The 26,081-nt window shown below is 38.4% G+C and overlaps 1 protein-coding gene across 2 annotated transcripts in view; it reads left to right on the forward strand.

Annotated features, from left to right (window-relative positions):
• The window catches only part of GABRA3 (gamma-aminobutyric acid type A receptor subunit alpha3), a 239,983-nt gene that overhangs the window by 184,407 nt on the left and 29,495 nt on the right, over positions 1 to 26,081 (forward strand). For both annotated transcript variants that reach the window (XM_069463221.1, XM_069463222.1), the window contains 2 exons: positions 9,979 to 10,122; positions 24,395 to 24,547. In XM_069463221.1, coding sequence (XP_069319322.1) covers positions 9,979 to 10,122; positions 24,395 to 24,547 — 297 coding nt within the window. The remainder of the gene's footprint in view (positions 1 to 9,978; positions 10,123 to 24,394; positions 24,548 to 26,081) is intronic.

Raw genomic sequence — 26,081 nt, forward strand, 5'->3', positions numbered from 1 at the left:
GATCAGTAAGGAAATGACTGTATATATGGAAGAGAAAAGGAATAAGGACTGTTTCTTCAAACATGACAACATTTAGAGGCTAGAGCAAAGAAAATTATTTAATACATGTAAAGGAGAGGACAGGGGAAGTATGAGGAAATCTAAGGTAACATGTTGTCCTGGAGGCCAAATAAAGTACATCAAGGAAAAAGTGATTTAAATTTTTAAATTCCTGAGTGGGTAGTTAAAATTAACCTTAGAAAATCTCTAGTGAGAAAGTAATTCCGGAGTGATAGATCAGGCCTTCTAAAAATCTACTCCTTCATAAAAGCAAGTAGACAATTTTTAACAATTATCAAAAATAAACTTTCTCCAAACTCTGGAAATTGACCAAAGGTTCACAACAATCTGAGGAATGTCATCCAACAAGAATAGCTAATGCTCAGCAAGACCAGGAAGCCCTGTTTCCATCTTACTCTCCCCCACTCTGTAGAAACCTTAGAGATTTTGTACTGATTAAAAGGTCAATTCATCAGGAATGTGTAATAATTACAAAGATATATGCACCTAACCACGGAGCCCCAAAATACATAAAGCAACACTGATAGAGCTGAAGGGAGAAATAGACAATTCAACAATAATAATTAGAGATTCCAATATTCCACTTTCAATAATGGCTAAAGCAACTAGGGAGAAGATCAACACAGAAATAGAAGACTTGAACGACACTATCGACCAACGAGACCTAACAGACATTTATAGAGCACTCCACCCAAAAAATCAAAATGTACATTATTCTCAAGTGCATATGGAATATTTTTCAAGATAGACCATATGTTAGGGCCATAAAATGAGACTCAATAAATTTAAAAATTTGAAGCCATACAAAATATGTTCTTTAACCTCTATTGAATAAAATTAGAAATTGATAACCAAAGAAAATTTGAAATTCATAAATATGTTGAAATCAAACAACACACTCCTAAATAAACAATAGGTCAAATAAGAAATAACAAGGGAAATTAGAAAATATTTTGAAATGAATGAAAATGATAACACAGCATACCAAAATTTATGGGATGCTTCAGCAGTGCTCAGAGGCAAATTTATAACTATAAAGCCTATATTTAAAAGAAAGATCTAAAAATCAATAACCTGACCTTCTACCTTAAGAAGCTAGAGAAAGAAGAGCAAATTAAACCCAAACAAAGCAGAAGGAAGGAAATAATAAATATTAGAATGAAATGAAATGAAAAAGAAAACAAATAATGTTTAGAAAAATCAAAGAATCTAAACGTTGGTTATTTGAAAAGATCAACAAAACTGATAAACCTCTAGCTAGACAGACCAGGCAAAAAAGAGAAAAGAATCCAATTACTAAAATCATGAAAGAAAGGACATAACGACTAGCCTTACAGAAATAAACAGGATTATATGGGACTACTATGAGCCACTATATGCAAACAAATTATATAACCTAGATGAAATGAAAAATTTCCTAGAAATACATAAACTACTGAAACTGACTGATGAATAAATAGAAATTTTTATTGGATTTATAACCAGTACAGGGATTAAATTAGTAATTTAATAGCTTCCCACAAACAAAAGCCCAGGCCTAGATGACTTCACCATTCAATTGGACCAGATATTTAAAGAAGAAGTGATACCAATTGAAGCCATTTTTTTCATAAATAATCCTTCCAAAATATAGAATAGGAAAGAAAATTTCTTGACTCCTTCTATGAGGCCAATGTTACCCTGATACCAAAACCAAAGACAATTAGAAAATACAACTACAGAAAAATATTTCTTATGGCTATAGATATAAAAATTCTTTAACAGATTTCTAGTAAACTCATTCAAACAATTTATATTTTTTTTTATTTCAGCTTATTATGGGAGTACAAAAGTTCAGGTTATATATATTGCGCATGTCCCGCCCATCCCCCGAGTCAGAACTTCAAGCATGTCCATTCCCCAGACAGTGCGCATTGCACTCATCATGTAGTTATACCCCCATCCCCTCCCCGCACCCCATCCCCCCGAGTCAGCACATTCAAGCGTGACCATTCCCCAGACAATGCGCAACACACTCATCGTGTAGGTATACACCCATCCCCTCTCCCCACCCACCACCTCAGTCCGATACCCAATTGGTGTTATTCCCAAATGTGCCCTCAGGGAAACCAATTTGCTGGTGAGTACATGTGGTGTTTATTTTTCCATTCTTGGGATACTTCACTTAATAGAATGGGTTCCAACTCTCTCCAGGAGAACCAAAGAGATGCCATATCACCGTTATTTCTTATAGCTGAGTAATACTTCATGGTATACATATACCACAATTTACTAATCCATTCATGAATTGATGGGCATTTGGGTTGTTTCCACATCTTTGCAATTGTCAATTGTGCTGCTATAAACATTCGGCTACAGGTGTCTCTGCCAGCAATCCCATTATTGGACATCTACCCAAAAGAACAAAAGTCATTCTATAAAATTTATTATACACCATCTTTGAGTGGGATTTATCCCAGGAATACAAAGTTGGCTTAACAGCCAAAAATCATTCAATGTAATGTTCCATATTAATAAAATAAAAGACAAACACCATATGATTATCTAAATATATGAAGAAACATATATATTCCATACTAGAAATCTAAAATTTTATCTTGATTTGCTAGTAACCAGTGACTAGTACTTGTCCTGTCACTTTGGATAATTAAAATCCCTGAAAATTTTAATTATTTGGTTTAGTTATAAACCAATAGAGTGACTTTTTCCATTTGGTTTCATATGTATACCAACCTTAGGCTGTAGCTGTCAGGTTTATCAGAACTACTGGATTTTTTCAAATTTATTTTGTTTTAATTGACACATAATTTTACATATTTATGGAGCATAGTGAGATATTTTGATAACATATATACATTGTGTAATGATCAAATCAGGTGTTTACCATTTCCATCATCTCAGTCATCATTTCTTTGTTGTGAGAACATTTAAAATCCTCCCTTCTAGCTATTTTTCAATATACCATACAATATTGTTAACTATAATCAACATTCTGTACAATAGAACACTGGAACTTATTCCTCCTATCTGTGACCCTGTACCCATTAACCAATCTCTCCCCATCTCCTCTCTCCCCTCTCTTCCCCATCCTCTGGTAACCACCATTCTATTCTCTACTTTTATGATATCAGCTTTTTTATACTCTCTATATGAATGATATAATATTGTATTTGTCTTTCTGTGCCTTGCTTACTTCACTTAACATAATTTCCTCCAGGTTCGTCCATGTTGCTGCAAATGACAGAATTTCATTTTTTAATGGCTGAATAATATTCCATTGTGTATATATACTACATTTTCTTTATCCATTCATCCATTGGTGGGCATCTGGATTGATTTCATAACTTGAATGCAATAGACATGAGCATGCAGATATCTCTTTGACATACTGATTTTATTTCTTTTGAGTATATGCCCAGTAGTGGGATTGCTGGATAATATGGTAGTTAAATTTTTAATTTTTTGGAGAACCTCCATACTGTTTTCCATAGTGGCTGTATTAATTTGTATTCCCACCAACAGTGTATAAGAGTTCCCCTTTGTTCACATCCTCATCAGAATTTATCTTTTGTATTTTTTGATAATAGTCATTCTAACTGGAGTGAGGTGATATCTCATTGTGGTTTCGATTTGTACTCCCCAAATTATTAGTGATGTTGAGCATTTTTTTAAATATAACTGTTGACTATTTGAATGTCTTTTTTGAGAGGTATCTGTTCAGGTCTTTTGCTCATTTTTAATGGGATTATTTATTTATTTTTGCTGTTGAGTTGTTTGAGTTCTTTAGTCTTGGTATTAATCCCTTGTCAGATGTATAGTTTGCAAATACTTTCTCCTATTCTGAAGGTTTTATCTTAACTTTGTTGATTATTTCCTTTGACATTTGGAAGCTTTTTAGTTTTATAAATTCCATTTGTGTATTTTTGCTTTGGTTGCCTGTTCTTTTGCGTACTTGTCCAAAAAAATCCTGGTCCAGAACAATGTCATGGAGAATTTCCCCTAAGTTTTCTTCTAGGAGTTTTATAGTTTTATTATAGGTTTTACATTTAAGTCTTTAATCCATTTTGAGCTGATTTTTGTATATGGTGAGACACAGAGGTCTTGTGTCATTCCTCTACATGTGGATATCCAGTTTTCCTGGCACCATTTGCTAAAGAGACAAGTGGGATTCATTCCAGAAATGCAAAAATGTTTCAATATATCCAAATCAACAAATACGATATATCACATTAACAGAATCAAGGACACAAACCACATGATCATTTTAATAAATACAGAAAAAGTATTTGATAAAATTCAGCTTCTCTTCATAACAAAAGCTCTCAACAAATTAGGTATAGAAGGAAGGTAACTCAACACAGTAAAGGCCACATATGCCAAATCCATAGCAAATCATACTAAAGTTGAAAGGTTTTTCTCTAAAATCAGCAACAAGACAAAGATGATCACCTTCACCACTTCTATCCAACATGGTAATGGAAGTCTTAGCCAGAACAATAAGACAAGATAAAGAAATAAAAGGAATCCAAATTGGAAAGGAGGAAGTCAAATTGTCCCATTTGCAGATGACATATATAAAACCCTGAAGACTGCACCAAGAAAACCTGTTAGAATTAATAAAATCAGTAAAGTGGCAGGCTACAAAATCAACATACAAATATCAGTAGCATTTCTATATGCCAATAGTGAATTATATGAAAAAGAAATCAAGAAAGCAATCCCATTTATAATATCCACAAAAGAAAAATCTAGAAATAAATTTAACCAAGAAAGCAAAAAATCTCCACAAAGAAAACTATAAAACATTGATGAAAGAATTGAAGAGGATACAAATAAATGGAAAGACATCCTGTATTTATGGGTTGGAAAAATTAATATTGTTAAAATGTTCATACTAGGCCGGGCGCGGTGGCTCACGCCTGTAATCCTAGCACTCTGGGAGGCCGAGGCGGGTGGATCGCTCGAGGTCAGGAGTTCGAGACCAGCCTGAGCAAGAGCGAGACCCCGTCTCTACTAAAAATAGAAAGAAATTATATGGACAACTAAAATATATATATACAAAAAATTAGCCGGGCATGGTGGCGCATGCCTGTAGTCCCAGCTACTCGGGAGGCTGAGGCAGTAGGATCGCTTAAGCCCAGGAGTTTGAGGTTGCTGTGAGCTAGACTGACGCCACGGCACTCACTCTAGCCCGGGCAACAAAGCGAGACTCTGTCTCAAAAAAAAAAAAAAAATGTTCATACTACTCAAAACTATCTACACATTCAATGCAATCTCTATCAAAATACCAATGACACATTTCACTGAAATAGAAAAAACTCTAAAGTTCATATGTAACCACAAAAGGTCCTGAATAGGCACAGAAATCCTGAGCAAAAGGAACAAATCTGGAAGCATCACACTACCTGACTTTAAAGTATACTACAAAGCTATAGTGACCAAAAAAACATGGTACTGGGATAAAAATAGACACATAGACCAATGGAACAGAACAGAGAACCCAGAAATAAACTGGTGTACTTATAGCCAACTGATTTTTGACAAAAGTGCCAGAATACACATTGGTGAAAGGACAGTCCCTTCAACAAATGGTGCTGGGAAAACTGGAGAACCCTTCGATTTTTACTGAGTATGTCCAAACCAAACTGATTATCTCTTCTCTAAAACCTTCTTCTGTGTTCTCCATCTTGATTTATATCCTGTATTCTTGTTATTACTTATCTCTTCAACCTCATCTCCTATCTCTCTCCCTTTTACATTGACCTCCTGGAACTCTTCCTCTTAGAAGACTTTGCATTTGCCGATTTGGAGGATTTGTGATTTTGGTTTTTGTTTTGTTTTCTTGTTATTTTGGCCTGAAATATTCTCCAATAAGTTCTTAGCATGACTGGCTCCTTCTCATTTTTTGTGTTTCAGATTAAAAAATACTCCCTCAGAGAGATCTTCTCTGATCATTGTATCTAATGACACTTCTCTGCACAACAGAACTTTTATGTTCTTCATAGCTTGTATTACTCTCTATTATTATATACTTTATTTAGATACTTGTTTACTATTTGTCTTCCCTCACTATACCATATGCTCATGAGAGCGTGAGACCTCAAGCGTCTTATGAGCTCTGTACCTTCACTATCTAATATAATGCCTTAATATTTGTTGAATGAGTGACTGACTGAATCAGTCAGTCAAGCAAGCATTCAATCAGTTTCTGACAATATGAGTTCAAAGGGAATGCTTTCTCCTTGGTGTTACTGTGGCAGGACTGTTTTTTACTTCCCATTTTCCTGGGCTCTGTTACATACAAAGGCTCAGGTAACAGAAAGAGGCATTTGGCAAAGCAACTAAAGGCAAGAAGACACTTTTTCCATCATAGTTGATATGAAATATATTGAGGGGCCCATTCTGGGAGTGCAAAAGTTCTAATTGTCACATAGATATCCTTTCTTCTGTAACCCTACCCCCACTACACCAGATCCTCTATGAAAATAGAATGATTTAAATTGAGAAGAAGGGACAGTATTTTATAGCAGGGAAGCTGAGGGATTAAAGGAGTCCAAGGCCACAGAGGAAGGAAAGAAAAAATAGAAAGGTCTGAAGGGAAAGAATTGTTCCCTAGTGGGTGAATAAATTCCATTATTATCTATATACTTGCAAAAGCTACAATCTGAGGTTCATTTAGAATCCTTCCTCAAATGTCCTTCCTTCCTTTCTTAACCATTATGAAAAGCCAAAAGTTATAATCTGTTCTAGTTGTGAAATCTTCTCCCCACTCAATTCAACCTACTGTCTGCTATCATATATTATGCCTACAGGTCACTCACACCAAACATTGTAGTGACATTTTAAATGCTGTCTTGGCTTCAGTTTAACTCTCTCCCATCAGTCATCCATACTGCAGCTAGAGTGATCCTTCCAAAGCATACATGGCCACATGTCAGCTCTCTCCTTCAAGTACATACACAACTCCTTTTAGCCAATGGACAAAAGCCCTTATTTATTAGGGTAGGCAGTTAGGATATTTTATAATATTCCCTCGACTTTTCTCTAGCCTGAAGTCCAGTAATATCATGAATTCCCTTACCATTCCATGTGCTCACATACTTTTTATTTTTGCTATGTTGTTCTTTTGCTAAGAATGTCCTTCTTTCACCTACTAATGGTGGCCTCATCTTCTGAGTATCACCTACTTTATGCATCCTGCTCTTATACTCCACTCTGAGCAGGCCTAATAGTGCTCACCTCTGATTTCACTTAATACCCGGTTTTTGTTTCACTAGTGTGCATACTTCTTATGTTCAAACTTACTCTATGTTGTGTTCTGTCTCCCCAAATAGATTGTGCGCTCCCTGACTCTGGTTACTGTGCCATATCAACCTTTCTTTGCCAGTACAGGGTCAGCCTCTAAGCAGACACTCAACAAGTAGTTTTCAATTTGTTGTTTTATTTTTTTATTAATAATTTGTTTCTCTGTCTTCCTTCTTTTCCATTAGTTCACATCGTTCCTGCTTTGACCTCCATCTTATGAGAAGAGGGTATCTTTTTTTCCTCCACAAATCCTTCTGTTCCCATATATTATTGTCAACAAAACTAAACCATTGCTTTTCACATAAATCAAGTTGCTACTCTGGGCCCAGTGAAGTTTCTGAGGTACTGGAAGCTGCACAATTTATTGTCACATCTGCATTAGGATCTGCTGGGAATTTCAGGACTAATATTCAGGGTTGTCTGCACCAGGTGCTCAGCTTAAGTTAAGAGATCCAGCAAGAAATTCCTTTTTTTTCCCTTAAGAGTGAAAAATATCTTTCGTTCTTTACCCTGTCTCCCAACAAGCCTGTTCTAATTTTTACATTGTCATACTCTTTGGTAGATTGGATGGAACATTGCATTGTCCTTTAAACATAGGGTGTTACAACTATCTGAACAGCAAAGGTAAGAAGACCTATACAGATGCTTCTCTGCTTAGAAGTAGGGGTACCCCAAGCATATGTATAGGGGGAAAGATAGAAAGCACTGGGGAAAAATGAGAGGACAAGGGCTTTGTGAAATCACATTTCACTAATAGCACTGTGACAATCCTCATTTAATATCAGAATAAATTTTAGGTAAGAGTAAGAGAAAAGCCTTGAGACAATTTCTCTTTCTTCTTGGTGATAGTAGTTTAAGAGGTACAATTCCAGTCGGGAACACTAGATACTCTGTAGGTAGCAGAGGATGCTTTGTTTCCAAGGCTTACAAAGTATGCTTTTCTTCAAAAACTAGAGCTTCACATGTCAAAATTATGCAATTCATTATAAAAAAACTATAATTTGTACATAGGAAATGTGTACAATGAAAATCTTAATTTAAAAAAATACTGAAAATTCAACAGGTTTTGTGTTTGAATACATACGCTAAGTATTGCTAGAAAATGAAGTTGTGCATTCAGCCACAAACCTTCTAGGAATAAAAGTGTTTTATACATGCTAAATTTATAACACATGTCTATTAACTGTAACAGAAATTATGTGTCAAACTAGAAGAATAGTTGTCGGTGTGTTGAAGAGATGACTGACACCATATACAGGGCAAGTGATGTGAAAAAGTGAAATTTCTTGTGACCTTTTCTTTTGCAGCTTATAAGAGTACAGCTAGGAAAAAATACCATACAGTCATGTATAATTTTATGATATCAATAAGAATTTTGCTGTGATTAAAGAATTTTTTGACATGTTGCTGATTACAAGCCAATCAGGAAATGTTTTACTTACATATATTGAAAAAAGTCTTAAAATATTAATATAATGTAAGCAGGTAGTATCACAATTAGTACATGTGAGTAGATGTTAATGTCATACTTGTTACAAAATGTATATCCAATGTTGCAAAGTTTTGCGGGGACTCAGAATTTACATTTGTTCATTGGCAGATCCACCAAGAATTATTAGCTTTGTGGTATAAGGTTTAAATAGAGCATATTATAGGCATAGTAGTTGCCACTACCCACCCCTGAATGGCTTGAACAACAGACAGTTCAAACTTAGAGGAAAGGGGTATACAGTATGGTGGTCAGCTTCCCTTTATAGCCTAGGTACTCACCTAAAATACAAAATCCACTATGCAGAGTCAATCATGTCTGGAAAAGAATCAATTCATTTCTTTAAGATATTGACCAAAACTAAATAACCCCATCTCATTCTCCCACCATTTTCCTTACCTATACCCCTGTTAAAGTTAACCTACAAAATTTTGTACTTGGCATTGGAATTCCACGTGCAAGACTTGACATTAACACTAGCACAGAAGAAAAAGTGTCAGGTTTGCACATTAAAATGGTAATAAATAAATAAATGGTAATAAATAAATGTATGGTAATAAATAATAAAAGAAAATTGTAATAATTTTTGCAATTTTTAATTGGAATTTTTTTCATTTTTAATTTAAAACATCACTAGTATGAATTTTTCCTTTATTTAATATGCTTACTCTATATTTAGAGAAAATTGTATTACTTTTCTGGTAGTTTATTTTTCTTACAACTGGCCAGATTTGCTCATTTAAGGTACCTCTCAGTCTCCTGTAGGCATTTGAGTTTGACATCTGTATGAGATAATATTTTAGCTATTCCTCCCCCTGCCTCTAGTGTTTACCCTTCAAGAGAAGGAAAAGTTTATTGGCAGTTCAGAAGACCGTATCATTGAAGGAAGAGACTACTTTGGGTTCATTTCAACGTACTCAGCACATACTATAGTAGTTATTCAATGAGTGTTTATTAGGTGGGCAGATGGACGGATGGATGAATGTGCTTTGATTGAAGACAGAACATATGCCAAGAACTCTTTGGGGATGGAAGTTGTATTTCAATCTCATTCGAGTTTAGTATTGAGGATAATCATTCTCCTTTTCTTTCAACTTCTCCCTGTTGACCCTTCTCTGCCTTAGATGCCTATACAACAGCTGAAGTAGTTTATTCTTGGACTCTTGGGAAGAACAAATCTGTGGAAGTTGCACAGGATGGCTCTCGCCTGAACCAGTATGACCTGCTGGGACATGTTGTTGGGACAGAGATAATCCGGTCTAGCACAGGTATTGACTTATTTTATTTAACAAACATGCCAGTCACTGCTCTAAGTGCTTATAACTTATATAATATTCAAAAACATTATGACAAAGGTACTATTATCCTGAGGAAATGGAAGCTTATAGAAGTTCAGTAATTTTCCCCATGTCACAGTTATGTGATGGCAGAACCAAAATCTGAACCCAGGCAGATTGGCTTCCAAGACTATCTTCTTGTCTTTACCATGATTTTCTCTGCCTCTTGGGGAGTGGGGCAGAAGGTCAAGGTCATTAGAGCATAAAAGAGAAAGCAGAGAGAGGCCATTCCCAGGGGGAAGGCATGAGTTTTGATCCTAAAGATTTCATCAAGACATTTTCTTAACTCAGATAAGGTAATGTGCCTGAGGTGGCACATTAACACGTTAACTGCCATGTGAGTTGTATTTAACTCACGATAGTTTTGAGCCAGGGGCCTCATGAAGCATGTGTAATTCACATGTCTCTTTACCTTGGGAGCCTTGTGGTGTGCAGGCTTCTATGCTGTAGCATACATGTTAAGTGAGGGGTAGCCCCTGGGCTAAACCCTGCAGTTGGATCTTATTTGTTGATGTTCTTATTGTTACAATTAATATTGACAATTTAATTGTATATAACTCACACAGAGAACAATAAAAAATAACAAATTTTTCATTAAATTAGAAAGGATCATTTTATTTTCAAAGTTTTTATTCTATTTTTATAATAAAACACTGTGGCCCCAAGGAAATATTTTTTCTGTTGTGGCAGCCAATGTGTTAATAGCCCCAAGGAAGGTCAGACACACAGCCAGGAGGTTCGGGGAGTAGCCATGGAATTATTTTCTTAAGTGGACAACCGACCTCAGAAAAAAGCTTGTTTGGCAAAACCTTCCAGGTCTTATCAATGGCTAATCCTTGGATACTGACAAATGGAACTAGACTTAAGTTCTATAGCCTTAAGTTCTGCCCATTTGGAAACTGATCAGTTCACCTGGCTTGAGGAAAAAGGTATCCTGAATCCCAACTAACCTCAGGGTATTTGTCAAAATGGAGTATATGCTGGGGCCCACATATCATGTAACATTTTTTGCTATGAAATGATGGGAGTTTTCAACAAGAATTTTCAAGCAACATTTGTGTGCAATCACAATTATAAATGAAGTAGGGTGCTCTTATCCTTTTGTTTCATTATTTGAACATAAACTGTTCCCACTCATAATGTCACCATATGCCATCTTGTCTGTCCCCTGTCCTCCATCCATCTCAGGACCAGGAGAGGGTACCTGAAAAAAGTGGCCTTTGAAATGGATTTGAAAAATGAACATGGTTTAAAGATCTGGAATTAGTATGAGGAAAGGCAATACTGAGGTATCAAATGTTCAAAGATAGGAGAGAACATGGCCTGTTGGGGAAGCTGCAAGTTGTTCAGAATAAGATGCCAAAGAAATAGACAGCGTAGGGCTGCGGAATGGGTGGTGGGCACGCTCTCCTCTGCCAGGACCCCGGGGGTCGTGGCTGGCAGGCCTTAGTGGCTGGACCAGGCTGAGTGGCACAAGCAGGTATGGTGTGGCTGGCCTGAGTCTGAAGAGTCCCCTCCCTCCCCAGGGGTGAGAGTTGGCTGCTGAGGCCAAGTGCCTGCTTTGGAGGAAGCAGTAGAGGTGGCTGGCGATGGGTGTACCTCGGCCACCTGGGCCCCATCCCTTTGCCCCAAGGAGCATTCCATACCATCATGCTTGGGCTTGCCCGGGCCACTATGCGGGCCAGGGCTTTGATCCCTGGGAGTGTGGCCTGGGGCGAGTCGCTGACCCTCCCGGGCTCCCTTTGCTCGGGGTGAGGACGGGAGGATGATATACTTCCCACTGCGGGTTGCATCTGTGCCGACAGGCGTCACACCCTGATTCCTGGACTGTATGTGTACAGCGCCCGCCTGGCGAGGGGACGCACTCCACAAAGGGGCACTTGCATTGTTATCCCTGCCCAGGGCCCCATCGAAGGGCAAAGCCAAGGTGACCACCGGGGCGGGGGGCGAATCTTCTTTCAGCAGCTGGGAACTGGGTGTAGCCCTGGGGAGGGCGGGAGGCTTCGCGCAAGGCTGCCTGAATCTGCGCCGTTAATGACTGCCCTCAAAGGGCAGAGAGCCCCCCACTACCCCGCCCCTCACCAGCTGTGGTGCCCTGGCTATTTGTCTGCTGTGCCCACCTCTGGGGGTACCCGCTGCCCAGGGAGCCCGGGCCTGTGCCTCCACCTTTATAGGAGAGAGAGCAGAAATGGGCATCCCAAGATGGTATTGGAGCACACCTATCCACATCTGCATGACAGTCCATCCGTGCTGCGCTCTTCAAGCCTCCTGGACGTAAGCCTCATGAGCAGGCAGTTGTTCTTGTCCCCTTGAGTACTTCGTTTGTTCTCTCTGAAGATCCATTTCACTGGAGGGGCATGGGGAGGGTGGTAGCATTCTCCCATCCTGGTCAGCAGTTCCACCTCCCCAAGTAGGGAGAGGGGCTGTTCAGCAGGCCTCAAGGGCCCTCCTGTCCCTTCATCTGTCCTACTATGCCCTGTAGGGGTGAGGGGAAACTTCCTCTATCCCCCAAAGTTTGCTGAAAGATCAACCTACAAATAAGGCAGATTAATAAGAGAAAGGTTTATTTACCAAGCGTGTGGGGAGAATCGTAGAGTGATTACTCAATATCCCAATGAAGTCCAGATATTTCTATACCTGTCCTTTTGGAGGGGAGCGGGGGATGAGGAGTACATGTAAGTCTGTTTAGGGGCAACAAATGGTGCTAAGGGAGGATGAATGGGAGGGAAAAACAGATTAACTTGTAAATGCTTCTCTTTACAAATTAAATTAATCTGAGGGATAAGTATTTTATTTAAATGATTTGGGCTAGGTCTGGTTGCATTCTTGATTTCCTTTTCTGCAATATGGTGAGGTAACACAGAGAGGAAGGGAAGTCAATTGTTCTTTTGATCTTTTGATTGGGTCAGTCTGGTTTATGCAGATAGAGGGAAAACCTCCTCTAATGCTTTTTGATCTTGAATGGCTTTTAATTCAAAATATTCCTTATACGAAGGAATCTTATTTTGGGGTGATATTTCCTGAGCTCTGTCAGCCTCTTATGTGTTTGAACAGAGGAGCTGGCCTCCTGCTTCCAGGGCAGCCCAGGCAGCTTCCACTGCTGCTGCTGCTGCTGCTGCTGCTGCTCCTGCTGCTCCTGCTGCTCCTGCTACCTCTGTTTCTCATCAGGCCTCCCACCGCCTTTCTGCTTCCTTCCCACATCCTGAGCTTTCAGGAAAAGAGGAAGGAGGCTGGGGAGGAGATGAGGCTGCAGCATCACCAGCACAAAACAGCAGGGCACAGCAGGGCACACCCGCACAGCTCGGCTGGGCCCTAGAGGCAAAAGAACTCCCCTTCCTCCCTCCCCCTCCCATCCTCCTGGGATTTCCAACCTGAGGGAGAAAATTATCTGTATCTATTCACTCTGCTCACCTCCCTGTCCCTCCTGGGCACTGCCTGCCTGTCTTCAACTCTTGAGACCAATCATTGGTTGCCCAAGCAGCCCCAGTTCTCTTTTTATTTTTATAACTCTTATTAAAACACTGTTTGTTTCATCTTTATCACACGGACAATACACGTTCATGATGGGAACATTAGAAATACACAGAGGAGCAAATATTGGAAGTTAAAATACTCTGTGATTCCACTATCTAGAAAAATCTTCTTAGAATATTTTGGTAAATTAACTCATTATTGTACATTTTGGCATTTAAGAAGTTTCCTTTGGCATATTTTATAGAAATATGTATTTATATAAATGGAGCTATACTTGATGCCATTTTATAAGCTCTTTTCTATTTAATTTTATATTCTAAACACATTTTCAAGTCATTAAATGTACTGGATCCAAATAAAATGTACACAAATTTACTAACAATATATTAACAAATAGATGTACACATATTCATTATTACCTGTTTTGGTTACTTTAAGTTTAAAAAATTTAAAAGTAAAAAACCTTCCTCTAAGGCTAGAACATTCTTTACATTGATATAATATGTGTTGTTAGTGGAAAGTGCAGCATCTCAGCGTGAAACTTAGTAAAATAATATCTTTATTTGTAATGATCTCATGTATATGAATCATAATCTATTTAACGAATTATCTACTATTATGTTCTGTGTTTTAATGCTATAAACAAAACTGTGAAGATCCTCCTTTTCATATAGCATTTTGCTCCTGTGTAATTATCTGCCTAGGATACAGACAGAATATTGAGATTGCTATTTCAGAAAGTAGACACATTTAAAAAATTTAATACATATTGACAAACTACTATTCTGAAAGGTTAAACAATTCATACTCCCATTATCAGTGTATGAGCATGCCAGTTTTCCCTCACCCTTGGCAACACAGGTATTATGGGTTGAATTGTGCCCTCTGAAAAGATGTTGAAGTACTAACCCCCAGTACCTCAGAATGTGACCCTATTTGAAAATAGCGTAGTTGCAAATGTAATTATTTAAGATAAAGCCATACTGCAATAGGGAGGGCCCTAATCCAATATAACTGATATCTTTATAAAAGGGGAAAATTTGGACACACACACACACACACACACACACACACACGGGAGGAGAACACCATATGAACATGAAGGCAGAGATTGGGGTGATGCTTCTAAGTCAAAGAAAGCCCAAGATTGCCAGCAAACAACTTGAAGCTAAGAAGAGGCAAGGAAGGATTTCCCTACAGGTTTCCAGGGAGCACAGCCCTGCTGACACCTCAGTTTCAGATTTCTAGCCTCTGGAACTGTGAGAGAATACATTTGTTTTGTTTTAATTCACCCAATATGTGGTACTTTATTATGGCAGCCCTAGCAAACTAATGCAACAGGATATTGTCATTTTTGTTTTCTTATTATTGATCAAATGATACATGGACATGGTGGTGGAATTAATAATGATCAATTTTTTAGCATGTAATATGTTCCAAGCATTGCCCTGAGGATATGTATTAACTCATTTAACCCTTCAACAACACTCTGAGATGGGCAGTGTTATTATCTCAGGTTGGTAGATAAGGAAATCAAGGTTCAGACAGATTAAATAATTTTCCGAGGGTCACACGGTCAGTAAGTCATAGAGCAAGGTTTGGAAACAAGGGCAGCAACCTGGCTCCAAAGTCTACATTCATAATCACAACATGAACTTCTCCCTTTTTACTTAAAATTTTTTTTTTATTTCAGCACATTATGGGGGTATAAATGTTTAGGTAATATATATTGCCTTTGCCCTACCCAAGTCAGAGATTCAAGCATGTCAATCCCCCAGATGGTGTGCACCACACCCATTAGGTGTGTATATACTCATCCCCTCCTCCCCCTCCCACCTTCCCAACACCCGATGAATGTTATTACTACATGTGCATTTAAGTGTTGATCAGTTAATACCAATTTGATGGTGAGTACTTGTGGTGCTTGTTTTACAATTCTTGGGATACTTCTTAGTAGAATGGGTTCCAGCTCTAGGATAACACAAGAGGTGCTAGATCACCATTATTTTTTGTGGCTGAGTAGAACTCCATGATATACATATACCACATTTTATTAATCCATTCATTTATTGATGGGCACTTAGGTTGTTTGGAACCAGAGAAAATCCCATATAGCAAAAGCAATCTTAAGCAAAAAGACCAAATTGGGAAGCATCAATTTACCAGACTTCAAGCTATATTATAAGGCTATAGAAACTAAAACAGCATGGTACTGGCACAAGAACAGAGACATAGATGAATGGAACAGAACTGAGAACCCAGATATAAAACCATGCTCATATAGCCATCTAATCTTTGAGAAAGCAGACAAAAATTTACACTGGGGAAAAGAATCCTTATTCAATAAATGGTTCTGGGAAAACTAGATAGCCACATGTAGAAGACTGACACAGGATCTGCTCCTTTCACCTCTCACAAAAATCACCTCATGGTGGATAATAGACTTAAACCTAAGGCATGAAACTATAAGAGCTCTAGAAGAAAATGTTGGAAAAACTCTTATAGACATTGGCCTAGGCAAAGAATTTATGAACAAGACCCCAAAGGCAACCACAGCAACCACAAAAATAAATAAATGTGACCCGATCAAATTAAAAAGCTTCTGTACAGCAAGAAAACTATCATGAGAGCAAACAGACAGCCTACAGAATGGGAGAAAATATTCACGTTACACACCCGATAAAGGACTGATAACTAGAATCTATATAGAACTCAGGAACATCAGCAAACAAACAAACAAATAACCCTATCAAAAAGCGGGCAAAAGACATGGACAGAAATTTTCAAAAGAAGATAAACTAATGGCCAACAAACATGAAAAAATGCTCAACATCTCTAATCATCAGGGAAATGCAAATCAAAACCACAATGAGATGTCACTTATCCCCAGTGAGAGTGGCCTTTATCAAAAAGTCCCAAAACAATAAATGTTGACATGGATGTGGAGAGATAGGAACACTCATACACTATTGGTGGGACTGCAAACTAGGCCAACCTCTGTGGAAAGTAATATGGAGATACCTCAAAGAGATACAAGTAGAACTACCATTTGATCCAGTAATCCCACTGCTGGGCATCTACCCAAAGGAAAAAAGGACATTCTATAAAAAAGTCATCTGCACTAGAATGTTTATAGCAGCACAATTCCCTTTTTACTTTTGATTTAGAGAGAGTGAAGGAAGGGAGGGAGGAAGGAAGGGGGGGCAAAAAGTAAAGGAAAGGAAAAGAAAAAAGAAAAAAGTCAAATAACAGAAAGGTTTATACTAAAAAGTAGCATTTCCCATTTTAACCACTTGTATTTTATTTCTCGTGGTTCCCTTCATAGTTCTAAATAATGAGTTTAAACTGCTATCTCTTCATTTTTTACTTGAGGAATAAGAATGAAATCTTAAGCTCCCTGCCTACTGAATGGACCCACTCTTGGTCAAAGGAACCCCAGAGAAATCTTAAAACCGTGTTCTGTGTCATGAGAGGAGGTCAGACATGCTTTGCTATTCCCCCTCTGTTGTTAACCGTGGAGTGGTTCTAGCCAGACTGTGGAGTATGCACATGAAGAGTTTAAAATGTTCTCTGCTTCACCTCTTAATACCAGAGGGCTGCCTTTTATTGTACATGCAACCTATGAAGGGGCATAAAGTTCAGTTGCGCAAGGGTATGTTTCTCCTTTCATACATAATCATGACTCCTCCCATAGCTTGTTAAATAGGTATATGAGACCACCCTGCTCGGCATAAATTCCTGTTCCCATTGTCCCTCCCTAGAAGTGCATGCTCTGAGCTTCAACCCAAGGCTATTGCTTCCCAGCCTGCCAGAATGGCTGGACACCGTGCAGGCTGCAATGCTTTACGAGAAATAAAATTCTGCTTTCCAAATTTATAAACCTTGTTATCTCTTCAGTTAATGTACCATTAGAAATGAAATGTAGATTCCCTACTCTGATGTATATGAGTGCTTAGCTTACTTGGATTACCCCTTACCTTCTTTTTCCTCCACCATGCTCATTCCAAGTCCTGATAGCTGGATGGAATAATTACCTGTATTTCTTATTCTGTCAACCCTTCTGTCCTTATCTCCTTTCTTCCAAATTCTGCCAGCTAAAATTTTGCTTTCATTGTGTTAACAGAAACAAAACTCTGTAAAATAATTTTAAAGAGATTTATTCTGAGCCAAATTTGAGGACCATGACTCAGAGTCACACCCAAGAAGCCTTGAGCAAGTGGACTCACTGTGGTTGGGTTATAGTTTAATTTTATACATTTCAGGAAGACAGGGGTTACAGGTAAAGTCATAAATCAATACGTGGAAAGCATATCGAAGGCGGGGGCGGGGGTGCTTACAGGTTATAGGTGGGTTTAAAGATTCTTTGACTTGTAATAGGTTAAAGACATGAAGCTTTGTCTAAAGGCTTGGAATGTTTTAAGATAAGGAGGTGTTAATCAGAGACAAAGCCATGGACATATATTTGTTGTGCAAATTGAGGACCTGCAGGTTTGTCTTGCATACCCTTAGGCCTGTTAATAGGTTACAAAGGATGTCTCCATGAAGGGGGGAGCATGATGAGGCATGTCTGACCTCTCTCCTCAGGGCAGGCAATTTTGTTTTAGGATATCCCCTTGGCCAGGAGGGGGTCCATTGAGTCAGCCTGTTGGCGGGGGATCCTTAAGATTTTATTTTAGTTCACAATTGTTAAAGCAGATTAAAATGTACATTTAGTTCTTGGGGTAGGCAGAATAATGGCCCTCCAGAGATGTCCACATTTTACTCCCCCAGAACCTGTGAACATGTTAGTTTACATGGCAAGGGGTATTAAGGTTCCAAATCAACAGATTTCAAAGTAAAGAGATTATCCTGGATCATCCAGGTGGGCCTAATGTAACCATGACTGTCCTTATAAAGGGGAGGCAATAAGACCATAGTCAGAGAGAAAATTATTAGAAGATGCATTGCTGCTGGTTTTAAAGATGAAAAAGGGGGGCACAAGCCAAGGAATGCAGGCAGCCTTGAGAATCTGGAAAACGCAAGAAAATGTTTTCTTCTCTAAAGCCACCAGAAAAGAATGCAGCCCCACCCACCCACTGATTTTAGCACAGTGAAACCCATTTTAGACATCTGACCTCGAGAAGTGTAAGAGTATAAATTTGCGCTGTGTTAAGCCCCTGAGTTTATGGTAATTTGTTAAAATACCAATACCAATTAATAGGAATCTAAAACAATTCTATACCTATAATTAAGTCTTCAATACTTTCTCTGTTCTTTTTCTACATGACATTATTTTAATTATTGTAGATAAATATGTTCAAACTAGTTTTGAAACTGGCATATATAAAATATAATATATAGATATACAAATAATATTTATAGGAAGATACAGAAGAGGCTGTTAACTCTAGTTACCTAAAGGAAGGAGAAATGAGATGGGTGATTTGGGAGCACATATGAGAGGGAGACATTTTGCCACACACCCTTTTATATCTATTGATTTAGGCACCATATAAATATTATTACCTCACACATATGTATACTGATTTTATTGTGACTGTGCTGTTCCACATAGGGTCCAGCATACGAACAGGAAGCTTTGCCACAGAAAGGCCTCACAATCCATGGATGTTCTGTTTGGTATGACAGGCTTTCTCTCCAAATGCTGTCAGTTCTCAGTGTGAAGTTGCTCCAAGCAGAGGCCTTCTGCTCTTTGCTCCAGATTCAAATATGTATTAAATAAATGAATGAAATTTCTCAAAATCTGTGGCTAGCTGTCGATACTGTGGAGGTGAGGGGAAACTTCCCCTTTCCCTTGAAAGTTAGCTGAAAAATCAACTCACAATTAAGGCAGATTAATAAGAGGAAGAAATTTATTTACTATGTGCATGGGGAGAATCACAGAGTGATTACTCAGTATCCCAATGAGATCCAGACATTTTTATACATGCCTTTTAGAGGGGAGGGGGGAGATGAGCAGATAAGTAATTCTGTTTAGGGGCAGTAAATGGTTGCTAGGGAGGATGAATAGTTACTTGGGAGAATGAATGGATGGGGGGAAAGAGATTGACTTGTAAATTAACCTGAGAGACAAGTATTATGTTTTAAATGATTTGGGTCAGGTCTGGTTGCATTCTTGATTTCCTTTTCTGCAATATAATGAGATACTAGGGAGGGGAAGGGAAGTCCATTGTTCTTTTGGTGGATCTGTCTGGTTATGCAGATAGAGGGAAAGCCCTTTTGAAGGGCCTATTGATCTCTAAGGGCCTTTAATTCAAAATACTGTATACCAAGGAGTCATATTTTGGGGTGAAATTTCCTGAGCTCCTTTATTCCATTCCTTATTTTTCCTCTTTTGGCAAATTATTACATGAATTTTCTGAAGGCTAGTTTGGATGCATGATCTCATTTTTCCATCTTTCCTAGAAATTTTATCAGTTGTTAGAATAACAGTTTTCTTATTATTGTCATTGTGTATATTATCTCTGTAGATGTGTAGCATATGTTAGTTAAGACAAAGCAGAAAACAGGAGAGTGAAAGAAACACAAAGAAACTGGACAGATGGACATAAAAAGAAGACAGGAGGCAAGATAAAGAGCAAGGAACAAAGATAGAGAGATGGAAAAATACCAAAGATGGATTTAAGAAAATATATTCACTTACTTTGTATAATGAGTTAATTTGCCAAGCTATTTAAAAAATCCTGTTGTGTGTTTCACAACCTTGGATGCTAGCTAAGTTGCAAATGTGTTTTACATTGTATCCTCAAATATTTCACACTTAACACAGATGGAGCTTAATAGGCTGGAGTCTCAAGGCAAGGGAAAATTTCTCAAACCATTTAAAGGGTCATCCTTCAAAATAAATGCAGAGAGAGGCAGCAGTAGAGGCAGGGAGGGAAGGAATCTAACAATCCACTTTAGGAAAATATATTCAGTTATGTAAAGCATTAATTAGCTAAATTGTTCTGCATTTCTGATCCATAGATAACTAATTTGTGAATACATATGCATTATATATTTTATATTGTACCCTTGAATATTTCACACACAACACAGATGGTACTTAATGAGCTTAATAAGCTGGGGCACAAGGGTGGAAATAAAATGGGGGAAGTTGGGAAAATCTTCCAATCTGATTAACGCTTCAGTTCTCACTTTGGCAGAGAAAAAGATGTAAAGAGATAAAAAATATCAGAGTTGTATTTAAGAAAACCTATTTGGTTAATTGACACAATGAATTAATTTGCTAATCTTTCTGAAAGTCCACTTGTAATTTTCACCCATAGAAATGATTTAAACTGTGAATACCTGTGAATGTGCAAAAGTGGCTTTCCATTGTCCCTTTGACTATTTTACAGGGAATGCAGGTAAATATGCAAATACAAGGGCAGAAACAGTAAATCTTCTCAACCTAGTAAAAGACTTTAATTTTCACTAAGGACAATTCTCTTTGCCTTTTTGGAAGAGAGACAGCAAGACAGAAAGAGAAGGAAAGAAAGGTAGAAAATGAGAAGATTGAAGACAATTTATTCAACTGTTTTGAATCAGTTATTCAAAACAAATGCTTATTTTTATCAGCTTTTGAAAAGTCCATTTACTTTGCCTTTCAGATCCACAGAATGTAACTAATTTACGAATAATATTTATTTCATGTTTCAGATATCAGTACTAAATATTTCACAGAATCAGAGCTAGAATTAATAGGTACGGGTTCCAGAGTGTCAGACTAAGAAAGGGAAGGGGGAAAATTATTCAAGCTAATCAAAGTCTAACTCTCATGAAAAAGTAAGACCTCAAGGCCCTTTCAGCAGGGAAAGAGTGAAGGGAAGGAAAAGGAGAGGAAAGAATAGTGATGAACATACATAGGAGAGAGAAAACGAAGAAAGCCAAGGATCAAAAAAGAAGCAGAGAGAAAGAAAAGAAGTAGAAACTCCAAAGTGGTAATAAGGAAAAACATTTCATAGTTTTATACAAGATGCTTTGCTAAATTAAAAATAAGCCGACTTGTATTTTTCATGTTCGCATAAACAAGCTAGGATGTGAATACACACACAATATGGATTGTATACTCAGTTTTGGATGACCAGATGGTGCTTCCTAGGCTTAGGTACAAGGGAGTGGGTAGGATAGGAAAGTGGGAAATTACCTCATTTGGGAATCCTGCCAAAACCAAATGTGGGTGGAGGGAGAGGGGTGAAAAATAAGAAGCTTTGATAAAAGAGCTATTAGAGCAGTCAGACTGCAAGGTCTTTGTAGACTATTTTCTTTGAAAGATGGCAAACTATTGGAGGTTCTTGAACATAAAGGAGACAGGATCCAACTTCTGTTTTAATAAGATCACTTTGGCTGCTGTACTATGAATGAACTAAAGAGGGGGCAAGGACAGAAATAAGGAGGCCACTTAGAAAGCTATTAGAGCACCCTAGGTGAGAGATGATAGTGGCTTAGACCAGGGTGGTAGCAGTGGAGGTGGTGAGAAGTGGCCAAATTATGGATATATTTTGAAGAAAGAAATGAAAGAGTTTGCTGATTGATTGTGTGTGTGTGCATGCACCCATGCACAAGAGAGAGAAAGAAGGAGAGGAGAGAGAGCATGCGCACATGCACGCAAGCACCTGAGAGGTACCATTTACTGATTTACTGAGATGGGAAAGTCTGTTGGAGGAGCCAGTTTGGAGGGGGATGGGGGATAGGAAGAGTGAAAGTCAAGGTTTGCACGTTAGGTGAAGATGCCTATTAGATCTCCAAGTAGTGACATCTGATAGATAGTTGAATATATAAATCTAGAGTTGAGTAAGGAACCCTAGGGCTCCTGTAACAAAGTGTCACAAAATGGGCAACTTAAAACAACAGAAATTTATTTTCTCACAGTTCTGGAGTCTAGAAGTCTGAAGTCAAGGCATCGGCAAGGTTAGTTCCTTCTAGAGGATCTGAGGGACAATCTGCCCCATGACTCTTCCTAGCTTTTGGTGGTTGCTGGCACTCCTTGACACATAGATGCATCTCTACTTCTGTTATTGTATGGTGTTCTCCTTGTGTGTCTCTCTTTTCTTTTTATGATACCAGTGATATTGGATTAAAGGCCCACCCTACTCCAGTATGGCCTTATCTTAACTAATTGTATTTGCAATAATCCTTTTCTCAAATAAGGTCATGTTCCGAGGTACTGAGGGTTAGGAATTCACCATGTCTTCTTTGGGGGGGACACAATTCACTCCATAACAAGTAGAAGCCCGGCAGAAGATGTGCACTAGAGAATTATGAGAGTTTAAGGTACTAAAGACATAGGCTGAATGAGAATGCCAAGAGAATGAGTGAGACAGGAAAGAGAAGTACAAGTACAGAATCTTGATATCCTCCAATATTTAGAAATTAAAAGGAATAGCAAAGGTGACCGGGGAGGGGCAGCAGGGTGGGGAGTGGTCAGCAAGGTAGAAAGGAAACCAGAAGAGTATCATGGCCTAGAAGTTCTGTGAAGAGAGTGATTCCAGGAAGATGAAGGGCTCAGCTGTGTAAAATGCTGCTGATAAATCCAGTAAGACTGAAACTGACCAACAGGTTTAACAACATGGAGTGATAATTAGTACCTACCGCACAGAGCTGTGAGAAGGATGTAAGTTAATACTCCAAAAACACTCAGAAAACTGTCTGACACCCAGTAAGAGTGCAATAGTGTTCATCTTATTTTGGGCATGGGATAATGTAGCTCAGCCCACATTCTGCTATGTGAACTTTTGGTTCTGAGTAAGTCCATTAGAACAGCAGAGCATAATGGTTAAAAATCATAAACTGTGGACCCAACCCGTCTGGGCTTGAATTTGGGCTCTACTACTTACTAGCTGGGTAGCCTTGGGTGAGTTGCTCAATCTGTCTTTGCCTCAGTGTCTTGACCTATAAAATTAGGATAACAATAGCACCTACCTCATAGGGTTATTGGTGAAGATTAAATTTTTTAATAATGTTAAGGTGCCAGATGAGTGCCTATCATATAGCAAGTACTATAAAAAAATGGTTATTTCTTATTATTTAAGTGAGGACATTCATTTACTTGAATGAACTTGTGTTAAAATTGTTCTCAGCAAGCTGTATTGGTACACTGTTAGCCTTTTTTTTCTCCACACAAAAAGCACACTATTTCATGATTATTAAAGAGCTCTGATTATATGGACTTGGGAGGTACTGGTATAACAGAGGGGATAGCCTGAGAAAAAAACAGCAAAAATGTTTCCTGTCTCTTTGAAACTTCCCCTACTCTTTTTGGGAGCTAGAGCCTGCATCCCTGCCTCAGGCCAGCTGTCAGGCAGGGCAGGAGGGTGTCTTTTGTTCGTTGCACTGCAGGAATTGGAACCATCCTGGCAAAGGTCCTGGGAGGTCCAAGCAGATTCTGGATATAAAAGAATCAGAACCATCAACAGTAGTTGAACAACTGATACCCTGAACCTGAGAACCCTCCCCTTAAAAGCTCTGTATTTTTGCTTATGGGGGAGGAATTTGATACTTTGAGACAATAGTCTATCATTTTCCTCCTTTGCCGGCAAATTAATAAATTCATCTTTCCTTCTCCTCCTCAAACTACTTGTTCTCATTCTTCTGATGCAGCCTCGAGGACAAGTGCTGAGCTTTTGGTAACACTGCAATGTCTTGTCTTACATATAATATTAAGGAGCTTTGTGAAATGAATGGGGCCCCAACTTGATTTAACAATGTTTATGTAGCTACATGTCACCTAATTTTACTCTCTCTCTAGGAGAATACGTCGTCATGACAACCCACTTCCATCTCAAGCGAAAAATTGGCTACTTTGTGATCCAGACCTACTTGCCATGTATCATGACTGTCATTCTGTCACAAGTGTCTTTCTGGCTCAATAGAGAGTCTGTCCCTGCCCGAACGGTCTTTGGTGAGTGTTGCTTTATGGAGAATGGGGGAGAGACATTTGCAAGGATTTACCATGGGCTGTCAGATTAAAGGTGAGAAAGGTAGAAGAATGTCTAGAGAGAATTAGAGCAATGTCTGAAGCTAGCAGTAGTAACTGAATCATCAGATTGTGGGGTTTCAGGCAACGAAATTCTTAACAAGAAAGTAAAAATAAGAAAAATGTTAAGTAATGAGATTACTGAAATGTTTCCTGTTTTAGTCAGGTTTGCCCCAGGAGCTGGGAAGGGACTGAGCCTTCAGTGAAAAGGAGAGGAATTTAGTGCACAGACTGGAGAAGGTAAAGGGTGGGAAAGCAAGCTGACAAGAGAAGTAGATTAGGGGCATTTTTAAGACCCGTTTTTTAATATGAGCATCAGACTTTGCTGCTTCTCCTCTGGCCTTTTTGAAAGTGTGAATTATCTGATATTCAGTAAAGGCTGCACAAAGTTTGAAGAGTCTCTCAATAGTGCGTACAATCAAAATAATTTTCTTCTATATGAGTTTACTGATGTCTAGGAAAAGGTTTACATGTCATTAGCACCTTTTTCTCACAGACTTACAACATATAAAACATTTTTGCATGTTTTTCCCACCATAGCAGATAAATATTAATTAATTCTGTTCAGCTACTAAACTGCCCCCATGGCAATGGTGGCTATGCAGCATATGCTTGAGTATACCTGGTATGCACACAGAAGGCATTCCTACTGATATTCTGAAACTGTACTGGGTAGTGAAATAAATAGTAAATGATGTTTCAAGAGACAGCAGTGGAGAAAGAGAAAGAGTGATGTGTAAAGTAGGAAAAAGAAAAAAAAAACAATCAGAAGAGTGTGATAACATGGGAGTAAAAAGAGGAAAGTATTTCAAGAAGCAGGGAATAATCATCTGGGATGAATTCTATTGTGCATTTACATAAGATGCAGATAGAAACTGTCTGTTGGATATAGTGATGTACTTGGTTGTTAATGATCTTGAAAAGAACAGTTGTAGTAGTAAAGTGGAGGGAGCAGAAGCTATGTGCTAGTAGGTTAAAGATGCCAATTTTGGGAAATATATAAAACTAGATACCCTGAAAAACCTTCCTCTACAAAATCCTAGAAAAGCTAGATAAAACATAGAAACCATTCTTAACATCTGAGCGCATAAGAAATTAAAGGAAGTACTCAGGGGACCAAATGAAAGAAGGAACTGAAAACTGAAGTGTTGATCACATGAACTGATACAGTTGTGGCAGGAAGATAAGATAGGTGGATGGACTACTGGCCTTGGTACACAAGAGTTTTAGTGTTAAGGTTACACAAGGAAGGCATTGAGCCTAAGTGAAGCTATGGGCTAGAACTAAGATTGTGGTAGGCTGAGTATTGGCCCCCAAAGATATCCGTGTCCCAGTCCCTGGAACCTGTGAATGTGACCTATATGGCAAGCATAAGTTTGCATATGTGATTAAGTTAAGGATCATGAGATCGGGAGCTTATCCTGGATTATGTGGATGGGCCCTAAATGCAATCACAATA

This window comes from Eulemur rufifrons, chromosome 30, assembly GCF_041146395.1.
Source record: "Eulemur rufifrons isolate Redbay chromosome 30, OSU_ERuf_1, whole genome shotgun sequence".
Lineage (NCBI taxonomy): Eukaryota > Metazoa > Chordata > Mammalia > Primates > Lemuridae > Eulemur > Eulemur rufifrons.